A 14,169-nucleotide genomic window follows, 5' to 3' on the forward strand; every position below is an offset into this window, starting at 1 on the left:
AATTCTTAAATGCCATCTATCAAAATTCTGTATTTAAAGAGCAATGTTTTTATTTTAGAATTACTATTGAGGAAAAAAAAAAGATATTTGTGAAATTCATACTTACCTGGCACTTGATGAATATTTGTGCTTGCCAACTTTACTACTCTATCTGGATGGTTTGGTTTTTAAATGATTTAAAAAATTGTTTTATTTGTTATCCTCACATAACTACCTCTTAAATGAGAAGTCCATAATTCATAGATATTATAAACTCACACGACACAGATTATTTTCAGCAACAGCCACCAATTTTTAAGAAATCATCTACCAAACACAAGATCTTTTAAAGAAATAGTCACTGCAGCTGCCAGTTTACAATGAAAAGCTCATCAAATATGGGGCTAAGTAAGAGGAACAGAAAGTGTAGCACAAAAAATTAATAGTAAACTCTGAGCATGTTTCTAGTATAGTAGCTCATCGGAATAGACAGAAAAAGGCCTAAAACAGGAATGAAGGGAAGAGAGAACATAAATTTCCTATTCAGAAGCTGAAAGAAAGCAGAGAGTTTATCTTGAGAAAGAAAATCCCGATGATGTAACAGAGCTCATGAGGCACACTGTCATTTATTTGTACATAACCTGTTATTCCAAAACCAAAACCATTTCTCTTTTAACAGCATATCGTTACTCACCCAAAAAGTGGGTGCTTGAACACAGGAAACATGCCCTATCAAATTTACATACAACAGGGAATGAAATGACATTACAGTGAATACTACCAACCCTGCCCCTCAAAAAAGCCAAAGAACATCATTAGTGAATAATCTATACTTTTTTCCTCCTCCAGGTCAGTTTTACAAATTTAATCAAGACACATAAAAACTTTTTCATAATTGCTTCTATCTGGCGTTTAAACCGAAAATCTAACAGTAGTGACACATTTTAGCAACAGTGATGGCTTGCTTTATATTGACACAAGGTATTAATGAATAACTTTTGATAAGGGCTACAAAGCAAAATATGGTGATACGGAGGACTCCTTTAAAAAGGTGATACTTCGAGTCCAGACAAAGAGAACAGCATATGCAAAGGTTTAGAAGGGGAAAGAGCCCACTGTGCCAGAGGAACTGGAAGGAGGCCCACATGACAGTAGGCAAAGGGGAAAATGGATGGTGACAAGGAAGAACTGGGCAGAGATCAGAATGAACAGAACCTGTGGGACACAGTAAAGTGATCTGGATTTTCAATGGGCTGTAACGCCCTATTGGATCTGCCTCCTCGACTCACTCCCAAACCCTTAGTCACTCAGCGTCTGACTTCTATTACTACCTTCCCCCTACTCACACTTCTCCAGTCACCCGGGCCCCCTTGATGTTCTTCAGACAATCCTGGATCCTCTCTCATCAGAGCCTGTGGGTTTGCTATCCCTTCTGTCTTAAGCTCCTTCAGGATATCCATATGACTCATGCCTTCATATCCTACAAGTCTTGGTTTAGAAAACTCTTTCTCACCCTATTTTAAATTATATTCTTCTACCCTTAATTTTTCTCCAGAACACTCATCACCACCTAACATATACTTCACTTTTCTTTTAAAATTGTTGCCTGTTTCCCCGACTGAAATAGAAGCTCTATGAAGGCAGTTCTAGAATGTTTGCTGTTTTCCTGAAAATTAGAACAATTCATACAAAGTAGATGAATACAAACAAACAGAATGAATGCAAAATAAATGAATGCAAACAAATACCATTAACAAGTTTTATCAGAAAGAAACAACCCTCTCTTCCTCAGTTATCATTACCCAGACACCTGAGGATTTCACATTAAGAAGGGAGGCTATATGCCCCACTGGCCTGCAACTTCAACTCTGTCCACCACCAACTTAATTTTCACCCTGCTACCACGGTGATCTTCCAAAGCCCACCCTCTGGACAAAGCACGAACTTCTTTTTGGAATGACTTGCCTTCTGCTGCATCCAGCTCCATCTCCTGCCCTTCCACTACTCACCCTCACAGGGTTACAGCCAAGTTCTAGGGTTCCCCCACCCCTCCATCCCCAGATATGTGCCCACCTCAGGAGATGCTCCCATACCACACTGGATGACTCATCCATCAAGGCCTAACAAAAGCTCCAACTTTCCCCTTCATCTCCCCTGGGTAGCTGTCCCCACCCTGTACTCTGAGAGCACGCTACCTCAAGTTGTTGAGATTCCTGATTTTCTGGGCTCACACTATCACCATCCAAGGTCTCGCAGGCCTTACTGGGAAATTTGAATTTTCTTCTAATTGTACTGGAAGATCTCCAAAAGATACACGACAGCCTGTTTAGTTGGCTATCCCTCTCTGTCTGTTTGGATAAAGAAACAAAATTCTTCCTCCTACCCTCTCTCAAGTAATGACCTCCTAACTTCTCTCACTGTCAGTAGGCAAAAGGGAAAATGACGGGAAAGAACTACCTACCTTATCTTCCCACAATATCCCAACCCTACCTGCAACTGATCTGTATGCTTTTCCTCTCATTACAACAGAAGGAAGTCTCTGACTCTATCCAAAACTGACACCTTCACTTGGACTCTGAGTCCCATCCCCTTCCCGCAAATCAAGATATCCTTGTGGTTATCCATTTTCTTACATGTACTCAATTATACCTCACTCCTAGATCATTTCCAGTGATCATTTCCAGACAAACATGCCCTAATACTATATAAAATAAATGAAATAAACATAACAAAATAAACCTTCCCTTCATTCCTTTTATCCATGCCCCCATCCTGTCTCATTTCTCCATTCTCTTTCAAAGCTAAACCCTTTGAAGATCTGCCTACACTTGCCCTCTCTATTTCCTCAGCTCTAGTTCTTACAGCCTCCTCTAATCAGGCATCTGCCTCTCCAATTCTCCTGATTAAGGTCATTTATTACCTCTACACTGCTAAAGCTAGAGATCAATTCCCTGGCCTGGCTTTACTCTATTTCACAGCAGCATCTGACACAGGCAATCACTTCTCACCTAAAGTGTTTTTTTTCTCTCAAATTCTACACCACCACACTCACCTGGTTTCCCTGTGTCTCTGGAGATTCCTCACCCCTTCTGCAGATTCCCCCACACCACACCACCCCTTCGATGAGGGCTCAGCTCTTGGCTTTCTGTTCTTTACTGACACTTGCACCTTAGAGGAACTCACCCCATTCCACAGCTTTCCATGCTCTCTGTACATTGATGAAGAAAATTCACCCAGTGTCTTCAGCCCAGGCTGTTTCTCCAAACTCCAGACTATACACTCAATTGCTGATTCCAAAGCTGCACATGAATGCCCAATATCAAACATAGTGTGGCCCAAAACAGAGCTCCTCACCCTGAGTCTCTACATTCTCCGCCATTCCTCGGCTTATTAAATGGTACCACTGGGCTCTTAAGCCTCAGATCCCAATCTTTACTTTCTCTCTCATCCACATCCAGTTCTTTACTAAATTATGTCACCTCTACCTCCAAAACACCTTTAACAGGACAAGTTCTCTGCATTGCCACTGCCATCAACAGGATCTAAGTTACCATTACTTCTCACCCAGTCTTTGGGTCCTTACACCTCCCTCCAATCCATTCACCACAGATCAGACCATTCTCCAGCTGAAGCCACCCCTCCCTACCAGTTGGCTCCCATTAGTTAGGATAAAGCCAAATTCCTGAACTTGGCTCTATAATCCCTTCATGAGCCTCATTTCCCTCCACTCTTCTCTATTCTCATCTCAGAGGCCATGTATGTGCTTTTTCCTTTTGCTTAGAACACTCTTTCCCCTCTTCCCAAATGATCCAGTGGTCACTTTTCTCTCATCATTCATATCTCAGCTTAAATGTTAATTTCTCAGAAAAGCCTTCCTGATCATGTTAGTTAGAACCCTCACCCACTCCTAACTCATTAGCCTATTTTATTGACTTAACAGCAGTCAAAGTCCTTGAAAAATGTTTGTGTATTTACCATCTCTTGCTTCACTAAGGGGCAGGGGCTCTTTCTGACTTGTGTCACTCTATCCCCAATACCCATCAGAGAACCTGGCACTTAGCGGGTGACTCCATAAGTATTTGCTAATGAAATGCCTGACTTGGTGGGTCAGTGTTTTACCTTCTTACCTTGTTTGCAATTGTACTCTTGGACTCTAGCCCAGCAAGAGGCACAGAGAGTGTGCCTGCCAAACCTTTGTGGGATAAAAGCTAAATGAATTAATGCAAAACAGCCAAAATATTCTCATGGCAGGAACCGCACTGGACAAATTATCCTGAGTCTTGCCCAATGACAGAGTACGAATCTTGTTTGGAAGTGATGAAACTGGCAGGTTTTAGTCCAGCCTGTCAATTGTCAATAAATGCTCAAAGTGTTATATGGGTGTCCTTGATTAAGTATGGAATGCCCCAAGTCCAAGTCCTGTAACTGAAGATTTAAAATTGGTACAGAGTGAGATTATAGAGAATGATGGCTTTCTTATTTTATACTTCCATTATTAATAAAATCTTTACAATGAATATGTATTAACTTTAATAGTAATAATATTGTTTTTTCTTATTAAACATATCTGTCTATACAGTTTCCAAAGAGAACAAGGTAACTTAAATCGAGAACTGCTTCAAGTTAAAATGTAAATTTCCAAGAATTGAAAAGGCAATTTTCTAAGTTCTCTCACCAGGAAGAAAACTCCCTGTAACTACCACCACACATACATAAAATCATATAAGTAGTAAGTAGCCTCAGTTATCTCTGATCCAATTCCCAACTTCGTGAGAATAACTTTATTCTGTTAGCTATAATTTACCCTTCTTGCTCAGAAAAAAGTTTGTAAAACATTACAAGCAGCTATCTAAAGAAACAAACTATAGGCTTCCAGAGCAGAAGAAAGCACAAATAACTGTTACAAGCAGGGGAAGGTAAATACCCATATTGGGCTTCTCCCTGCAAGTCAAAAGCGAAGACTAAAGGAGGAAATAAGAAATGTCAACACCCACTTCTCATTTTTACTAAGAAAGCTTGAAACTGGGTTCTATTATCTTGAGCATGCTGAGGTTTCCTCTATCTACATATTGTCTGCTACGTGAAACTGGCATTTCACTTCCTGCTGCTTCCCTGAGAATCCTGGCTGACACTTGATTAGAGGCATGCTCATGACACTGTATTCTCTGATAAAAATTTTTAGAAAATTAGCAACTAACATTTATTGAACAGTTACTCTGGTAGACATTGTACAAAGTGCTAAGCCTGCATTATACCATTTAATCCTCCCAACACTATCCTACCACCACTATTCCTATTTTACAGGTAAGTTAACTGAGGCATAGCAAAGCTATGGAATTTGCCTCAAGTTATTTACCCACTAGAGATATGAACTTAAGTTTGTTAAACTCCATAACTGGAGTTCCCAGTACTGCCTTCCTCTTTAAGTCGTCTTTTGCAGCCTTACCACATGGAACCTCTTTTCTGTATAACATCTACTAACAGCACAAAGAAGCAGGGTTGCATGGAAGATGCTTTGGAAAGCTGATTAAACGAGGCAATGCAATGTCCTTCCTAAACCTAAACTTTCTTCAAATTTAAAGGACTGTCCTTTATGCCAAAACAATGGTCTTCATACTTTTATGGTGGTAAGAATTAAATATGTGTTAAATTTTGTATATTATAAAATGCTAGTAACCCTGTTTGGTCTCCAGTTTATTGCAGAAACTCTCTGGCTTAAAATGTAAAAACCTAAGGATCACACTGACTACAAGCATTTTTCTTCTTTTTCTTATTCATGTTCTTGCTCCTCCCCCCTCCTCCTCGCCCCCCTACTGAAGTTTAGGACTGTGGAAAACATTTGAATAGCCTGGGAGGGGACTATTTTCTGTTTTAAGATTGTGAATCTAATTGATAATGAACTATTACTTTTCCCTTGCCATAAGCTTACATATGAGAAAAAACATTTGATGTTAGCATGGTCTTTATCACATGATGAACAAGAACACTTAATCTAGTTTTATGTCATGAGTGCCTGAAATGCAAAAACCATTCTTCTTCTTCTCTTGCTCATTTATAATAATCCCTGCTGTACAAGATGAATATAAATGTAATCTTCTGCCTTTCTCTCAAAAGTACAGTAACTCCAACTGTTAAGTCTACTAATAGGCTTCTTTTTCTTCTTAGAACTTCAATCAAAAAAATATTTTAATAATCAGAGGGGCACATTTATTAGACACACTGCCATAAACTTTGAATATCAATGTGATTAAAAGCAATCGTGTGCTGAAATGCTATTTAAATAGTGAAATCTCACTTCTCCTTTTTTAAAGGATTTTTTTTTAATGGCACAAATCCCAGATGATTGTTTGCTATCTGCTATAACCTTAGCTTTCATTTAATCTTTTTTAAAAAGTCAATTATTTCTAATGCATGCCTCCCCTCCCCCTCAGCAGATTTTCTATTTGTAACTGCTAAATACAACATATAGACTATTGTAGGACATAGCAAGGAAAGGGCTTTGATTTTTATTTAAAAAAATTTTTTTTATTGTTAAAGGTCTGTATTTCCAGCCAAGGATAAAGAAAACAAAGGTCATAGCAACCTGCTCAAGTTCATGAGAAGCAGGTGCATATTCTGAAATAGGCTTGGCACAGTAGAGGGTAAAATATGTGGGCTATGGATTAGGCAGATCTGGGTTACAGGGCTTCTTCCATGCTTTGTGATCTTAGTAAAGTACCCTACTTCTGTGAGTCTCAGCTTCCCCCTCCGTAAAATGGAGATAATGGTAATACCTAGATCAAAGAACTGCTGTGAAAATTACATAAGGTAAAACTTGTGCTGGCATAGAGTAAAATTTCACACCAAACTTGAGATGTCCATGTACATACAGGAACATTGTAAGATGTGGACATGAGAAAGCAGAATGTCCTTCAAAGTAAGAAATAAGACCACATAAGAAGTGGGCCATACTCAATAATGATGCATAAATTCTTTACACGTCCCTCCTGAGATTAGAGTTTACAAGAACCAATCAAAACTAAATGGAATACAGCTTCGAAACCCTATTCTATTATAGGTAACTTGCATGGTTTCCAGTAACTGCAAAGCCTTAAAGGTTGAGCAATTCAGCATGGATTGCACCAAGCATCATACTTTTTAGCAAGTACAAAATTGTACAGATATGGGATCTAAGGACATTATATGCCTATGAGGATCAATCAAAATGCAGATTTGTTTCCTGGTGAATCTATTTTATAATTCCCAAGACCTCTGAAAGAGTTTTGACTTTTCTAAGCCAGCTAAAGTGCAAAAATTCTGAAGAATTTTAGGTAACCTTCTGAATGTCCTATAAAAGTTAAAGATCCTTTCACTAGAATATTTACATACCATCCAGGAACTTAATAGAAGCTAAACAACATCCTCAGAATCCAGGGCTCTTGCAAGCTGGGACAGTAACAGTTCTGTTGATGCTCTGAATTGCCCTGAAACAGGTATATCCCCTAGAAAAGTGGTAGTGAATGACAAAAGCAAACAAGGATAGGTTCCTTCTTATACAAAAATATTTCTTTCTCTATGTATTTCTTTCTAGCTCAACATATTTCTTCAATATTAAATAAACTTTCGCTTTAAGGATAGTGAATTTTACCACTGTGAAAATTTACCCTATCAAAACAGAAAGTTCAACAAGTACTAGAATCACAATCTGTAGAATGATCTTCCCTTTATTAACCATGGAATCCATTACAACAGAGATAGCAAACTTTTCTTTTATAATGAGTCAGAGAGTAAGTTTTGGACTTGGGGCTATATGGTCTCTGCAACACCTACTCAACTCTGCTATCCATTGTATGGAGATAGCAGCCACAGACAATATGTAAATGAATGACAGTGGCTATGTTCCACAAAAAAGTTACTTATGAACACTGACATCTGAATTTCCTATATTTTTCACATGTCATGAAATGATCATCTTCTTTGACTTTTTATTTTAACCATTCGATAATGTAAAAACCATTCTCAGCTAGTCTGCAGGCAGGACTTGACCCACAGGCTGTAGTTTGCATTAAAACAGCAACGGTGCCACAATCAGGAGAAAGACTCTCTGCTATAAAAGTGAGTGTCTCTCTAGGTCTGTAGGGGCTCTTTCACTCCTGGGTTAGTACAGACTTTACAAGTGGAGAATTATACACAGAAATTGTCAGGAATGATGTTGCCCCCTGTCACTGCAGCCTTACGCTCATTCATAGAAGCTCAAGTGTGGGCAACCTACAACCAAATCCCTTCAGTCCTCCTTAAATGTGTATTAACCCCTTTCCTGTTTAGAAAAAAAAAAAGCAGAAAAAAAGCAGCTCGGTGTTAATTTTATATGAACATGCTCTTTGAGGTTGATGCAAATCTGACTAGTTTTCAAAGTGAAAATATAAAATCTGTTCTTAGAGTTATTTCTAAACAGAAATACTTGTTTATAATCCTAATGTAACACAAATGTATACATAAATCAGATTCATCAAATGAATCTTCAGCTGTTTCAGAACCATGTTAACGCCATGCATAGGAATGCCACGTTTTCTAGGATTTCACATCAGTGATTTAGATTTACTATATTTTGTAAATGGAAATACTACTAAAAACAATGCTATAAATAGAATAATGTCATTTGTTTCCAAAGACCATTGATACAGAGTGGTGTGAAAATAATGATGAAAGTGAGATATTTTGTGGCAAATTTGGGGATAAGGTTAGGACTATAATCCATGAGTCATCTCAGGGTAAACGCTGCAGCCACAAGCACCTCCAATGAGTATTCTAGGGCCAAACGTGAAAAAGGTTAATGTGATTCTGATGCAGTGAACTTGGATCTCACTATTCCTGTCTAAGGCTTAGTTCTGATCACCACATGAGATGTAGGCAGACTGCAAGCACTGACACCTGCAGAACCCTTACACACACCCATGGGGAAGATCAGAAATGGCAGCCTGGCTTGCCTCAAAAGAAGGCACCAGAGCACTTTAATACTCCATTTTGCAGGAGATGAGCTGAAGTCCATGGAAACATGAAAGAGAGGAAGGAGAGGAAAGAGAGGAAGGAGAGGAAGGAGAGGAAGGAAAGGAAGGGAGGAAGGAAGGAAGGGAGGGAGGAAGGAAGGAAGGAAGGAAGGAAGGAAGGAAGGAAGGAAACAGAAAAGAAAGAAAGGAAAGAAGGAAAGGAAGGAAGGAAAGGAAGGAAGGAAGGAAGGAAGGAAGGAAGGAAGGAAGGAAGGAAGGAAGGAAGGAAGGAAGGAAATGATGTCTGGGACACGCTTCAAACTAATTCAGTGTGGGGAGTGGGGCAGAGATGTTACTATTGTGCCATGACCCAACTGTTTAAACTGTATGATGAATACAAGGAGGCTAGCTCCTTAAAATATCTTCACTACTTTTGTGTATTTCAAACTGACCATAAGAAAAACTAGGGTGGGGTGGGGAACACAAGAGAAACCCTAGAGAAAAATAAAAATGCTCTTTACTTCAGGGAGAGGGTTCTATGCCTATAATGTAGTTAACTTTAACAGTACTTAACACAAACACCTACTTATAGTTTTCAGTTAACTATAAAATACTTTCTTCCTTAGGAAAGAAAAAGGTGGTATTGTTATGTTGACTCTGTCTTGATTGAGGCTACCCACCACCCTAGTCTTTTTTTTAAAAAAAATCTAGCTGCTGGTAGGTGTCAACCAGCCTCTTTTCCATCTTGTCCTAGGCTCAATTATGTCCCTGTTATGACAGAAAAATCACTTGTCATAGAGTGTGGATATCTTACTGGGTTGCCATCCTACTCCCTTGACTAAATATCAGAGATAAGAGAGGTGATGTCCTGTCTGCACTCTTTCTGGAAGGTGTAAATGGAGTGCTAAACTCAGGACAGCCCAATAGAAAGACAGCCTTGGACTCCCCTGGGGCCATAAAACACACCTCCCTACAGGGTACACAAAATAGGTGCTTTTTTTTTTTTTTTTTAAAGAGTCACAACACAGTGGAAAATTGGTCACTTGACACCCTCATCTTTGATTGACTGGGTTCAATTTCACTGAGAGCCCAATTAATTCATTTTTGGGGGGCAAATATTTACTGAGCACAAACTGTGAAGGAACTAAATATCTCTCAATCAGCCATGCCCTTGTCCTCTGGGAGCTTACACTCTAATGAAAGGCCGACCTGGAATACATGCTTTCATATGGTAATACGGTGTTTAGAGAAAGGAAAAGGACAGGTACTTGATATTGTACAACAGGCTGAAGAGAAGGTAGGGATGACATCCCAAAGAAAATGTCATTTTCCAATTATACTTTTAACTCCTACAGGAACACCATATATTTCTTAAAATTTGCTATGAAATTAAGGTATTTAATGTTTTCCTTTGTAAAGCCTCTTGATATGTTCAGGTACTAATACAGAAATCTTAATCAGTCACTCATACCAATTTCATCTAAACATAATTTTGTGAACGCCAAAATTTCGCAAATCACCTGGAAAAAAGGTGATCTGTCTTCTGAGTTTAGTCATTTGAAAGAAGTCAAACTATATCATCAATGTTTTTCTACTAAAATCAACTGTGGAATCAATATTACAAATTATAGAACAAAGCAAACAAGGCAATAAAAGCAGATGAAAAATAGGCTGACCTCTGAAAAATACCTGAAATTTTATCCTTAACTTTTGCTTACCTATGCTAATAGGAAGAAGGAACGATATATCAGCTAAAACACAAATAATTTCACTTCCATATAAATTAGTAATTCCAACCATTCCCATAGCATTAACCCTTGGGCAGTCTTGCCATGAGGGAATTAGACAAATAAGCTACAAAAGAAAAAAGAGAGAAAAGACAACAGAGATTTCAGCAGTTTTGAATTTGGGGAGTAAAGATATGTGAAGCATCCTTGAGAATCCTAAAGCAGCTGTGGACGCCTGCCCTGCACATACATACATTTTGCATACAATTTCAGGGGACATACATATCAATTTGCATATAATTTCAAGGGAATTATAACCCCCTGAAGCCCACTCAAGCACCAGGTTATAAACTCTTGATAAATATCAAATTAGGAGATCAGGTTTCAGATTATCAGTTGAAAGGGCTGAAAGATATTAATACATAGAGTCATTTTCAATATGTTATCTAATTTAATTTCAACCCCTACAACAACCTTGGGAAGTAGTTATTATCATTTCCTTTACAAAGAGATGCTGATAGGTGAGGTTTCTAACCCCTAGGTCCTCAATAATGAGTTAGAAGAGTATTCGAAAAGTCTAGTCCATATTCCTAAATATATTATTCCAAGATGGAGAATTTTTAACTTGCAGTACTTTACTCGTATGATCAATATATCTACATATTTCTTCTTAATTTAATCTCATTGACAAGAGAAAGTTAGAAATTTCAAAACATCTTTTCTTAGTAAGAGATAATTATAACCAAAGACATCTAACAAATTTTGATAATTTTAAAAAGTATTTTCATTTTTTAAGCAACCTGATACAAGCTGTTTGTTACAAAAATAAAGGTCCACTGCTTGAGTGCTGAATATTCTCAAGACTGGATTTTTAAGCTGCGCCAGAACATCCACAAAGTTACAAATGAACCAAGAACTGAATTAAAAACTTCAGTCTCTAGTTGAAACAGGCAGGCAGACTTTCAGATGACTGGGACACACTTCAGCATCCTCTGAATGGTTAGAGCAGCTTAAAAAAAATGGTACCCCTAACAATCACTAATTATTTGATAACTCTGAAGCACACAACCAAATCCATGACCCCTTTGTGCATCGAGAAGGTAGTTAGGAGGTCTTAGAGCTTCATGGTAAAACCTGCTAATGGATGTGTCCCAGCAGAAAACAACAAATACAGCAAAAACGGGTCTAGGTCACTAAATTAACTGGGTCTCAGTCCAGACCAAGTTGCCCAGTGAAACACTAATATACTTACTCATCCTCTATAGGGAAATTACCAATAATTAGCACACTGTTTTCACAGATTTAGAAACCCTTTGTGGGAAATGTATCCACACCCAGAGAATGAAAACTAAGAACAAGAGCGGGTCAAGTCCTCTAAAGCACTACTCCAACTGCTTCCTATGAGAGTTGCCACCTAGTGATTTTAATTTTTTAAGCCCAGGCAGGCTGCCAATTCAACACTAAAACCGGACTAACAACTGACTTTTCCTATTGCAACATCACCAGCAAGTCCTGTGTTTTCCCTCTCTTTCCTTTGCTCTCAAACAGCAATTCTCATTTTCAAAATCAACTAATTTGCTCTATAATCTGTTCCAATTGGAAGCCCTCAGAAAGCTGCCAATGGAATTACTCTTTCTCCTATTGCCAAGAGGCCAACAAGTGGCCAATTTAAAAAAAAACCAAAAAAGTGAATGTGAAAAGACAGGCACTAAAAACAAGAAATACATGTGAAGACAGTAACAATGAGCCAACTCTGGGCTTTAATATGTTTCCCTTGCCAAAATTCTACTTATTCTTAGGCCCCGGACAATAACTATGCCAAAATAAATGGCTACACGTGAGAAATAAAATTGCACAGGGGAATATAAACTCAATATTTTGGATTCCAAACTTTACTCAATACCTTGTCCGTAGTTCTACTGGAAAAAAAATAACTTGAACTGAATCTAAAGTTGACTGGCCTCCAGAAGTCTCTTTTGACCAGTGTGCCCAGGACTGGCACAAGCATTAGATAGATGCCAAAGCTGACTATTTAAGGAAAAAGAAAATCTCATGGAAAAGTCTGACAGTTTCTAGATAGCTGACCTGACTTTCGTCTGGAGCCACATCTGTAACTACAGGTATTTCCCTATTAAAACTTCTACCACTTTTATTAAAAACTGACTAATAATTAGACTCTGATTTCACCTTTAGCGCACTAAAGGCTTGTTTCACCATGTAAAATTCTAGCCTTCTCCTTTCCCCCATCTTGGCAACTCACAAAAAAATCTGACCAACTGCTTCTCAGTTGTGATGATCCTGTTGAACTTTTGTAACTTAAATTCCATAAAAATAAGGCTGCACAGGTAAAATGTCATCTTTAAAGTTCAAAATTAATTTTGATTGCCACTGGAAAATTTCAGATGGCAAGGTTTTCTTTCCTAGCCCCCACAGCATTTGTGTAAATGGTTTTTGAAGTCGAGAATTCCTTCCTCCACTGGTGTTTCTCCGTTAAAGGAGTCAAACCTGAACTCTGTAGGTGCCCAGTGCTCATCACAGAGCCATGCTGCTCATGGTGCACCAGGCCAGGCCTCCAATGGACTCCAGGACGCTCCCCGTCACAGGAAGTCCCCAGAAACCAGATTTGCCAAAAGCTATGTCTGTCCTCCTGTTTCTTTCTCCTCAGGCAGCATACTCTCATGGCGGAGAGGAGTAGGTAAACTGGGCAAAGGTACCCCGCCTTGGTGAAGCCGGCAAGGAAACTTTCCCAGAGCTTGCACAAACTCCTTCAGGGAGCTGGACTCACCTTCACGACAGAGCCCCATGACTTCACGGTTTTTCCCAAACTCCTTGAAACTTTCGTCCAACTCCGTCCCTAGGAGATAACACACACATAGGAGGAGGAGAGAGGCAGGTCAGTGGCTGGGAGTGTGACGCACGCTCACGCACGCATAGAGTAGGTGCGGGCAGCTCTGCGTTCCCAAACCGAGCGATAGCATCTCTGACCCCCGAGGGGACTGGTCACTGGACGGGGCAAGTGGGGGGAGGGAGAAGATAGGTGAGAGGATTGGGAAGCCGGGGGCGTGGGGGAGAGAAAGGCGTGGACACTCACCGTCCTTCCCAGGAAGTTTGGAAGCCTCGACCCACAGATTCCACGACTGTCCCAGCATCGCTTCGGGACTGGGCAGGGGCCTGCGCTCCCCGACGGTCGCCATTGAGGCGGCGGCCGAGGTGGAGGCGGCGCCGGGGCCGCCTTCGTCCGGCCGTAGGCGCCGCGGCGGCGGCAGCGGCGGCTGCTGCCGCTGGGGCTGCGGAGGCTGGGGCGGCTGCTGCTGCCGGGCGGCCGCGGCCGCTGCTCCGCCCGCCGCCGCCGCCGCTCGGCGCGGCTCCCCCCTGACGTCATCCGCGGCCCGCTCCGACATTCTTTCCGATCCTACAATATAACAAAAAAGGGGGAAAAGAGTCGTGTGGGGGCCGCTTTTAAGGAGGCGCCGGGGAGTTCCGGCAGCGTGCGCGGC

General features: G+C 40.1%; 1 protein-coding gene across 8 annotated transcripts in view; it reads right to left on the bottom strand.

Annotated features, from left to right (window-relative positions):
- The window catches only part of ATXN7 (ataxin 7), a 123,936-nt gene that overhangs the window by 70,620 nt on the left and 39,147 nt on the right, over positions 1–14,169 (bottom strand). For all 8 annotated transcript variants that reach the window (XM_016150179.2, XM_036219263.1, XM_036219265.1 and 5 more), the window contains 2 exons: positions 13,764–14,084; positions 13,458–13,526 (listed from right to left, as the gene is read on the bottom strand). In XM_016150179.2, the coding sequence (XP_016005665.2) occupies positions 13,458–13,526; positions 13,764–14,073 (379 nt within the window). In that variant the 5' untranslated portion in view covers positions 14,074–14,084. The remainder of the gene's footprint in view (positions 1–13,457; positions 13,527–13,763; positions 14,085–14,169) is intronic.

This window comes from Rousettus aegyptiacus, unplaced genomic scaffold (genome assembly GCF_014176215.1).
Source record: "Rousettus aegyptiacus isolate mRouAeg1 unplaced genomic scaffold, mRouAeg1.p scaffold_m13_p_4, whole genome shotgun sequence".
Lineage (NCBI taxonomy): Eukaryota > Metazoa > Chordata > Mammalia > Chiroptera > Pteropodidae > Rousettus > Rousettus aegyptiacus.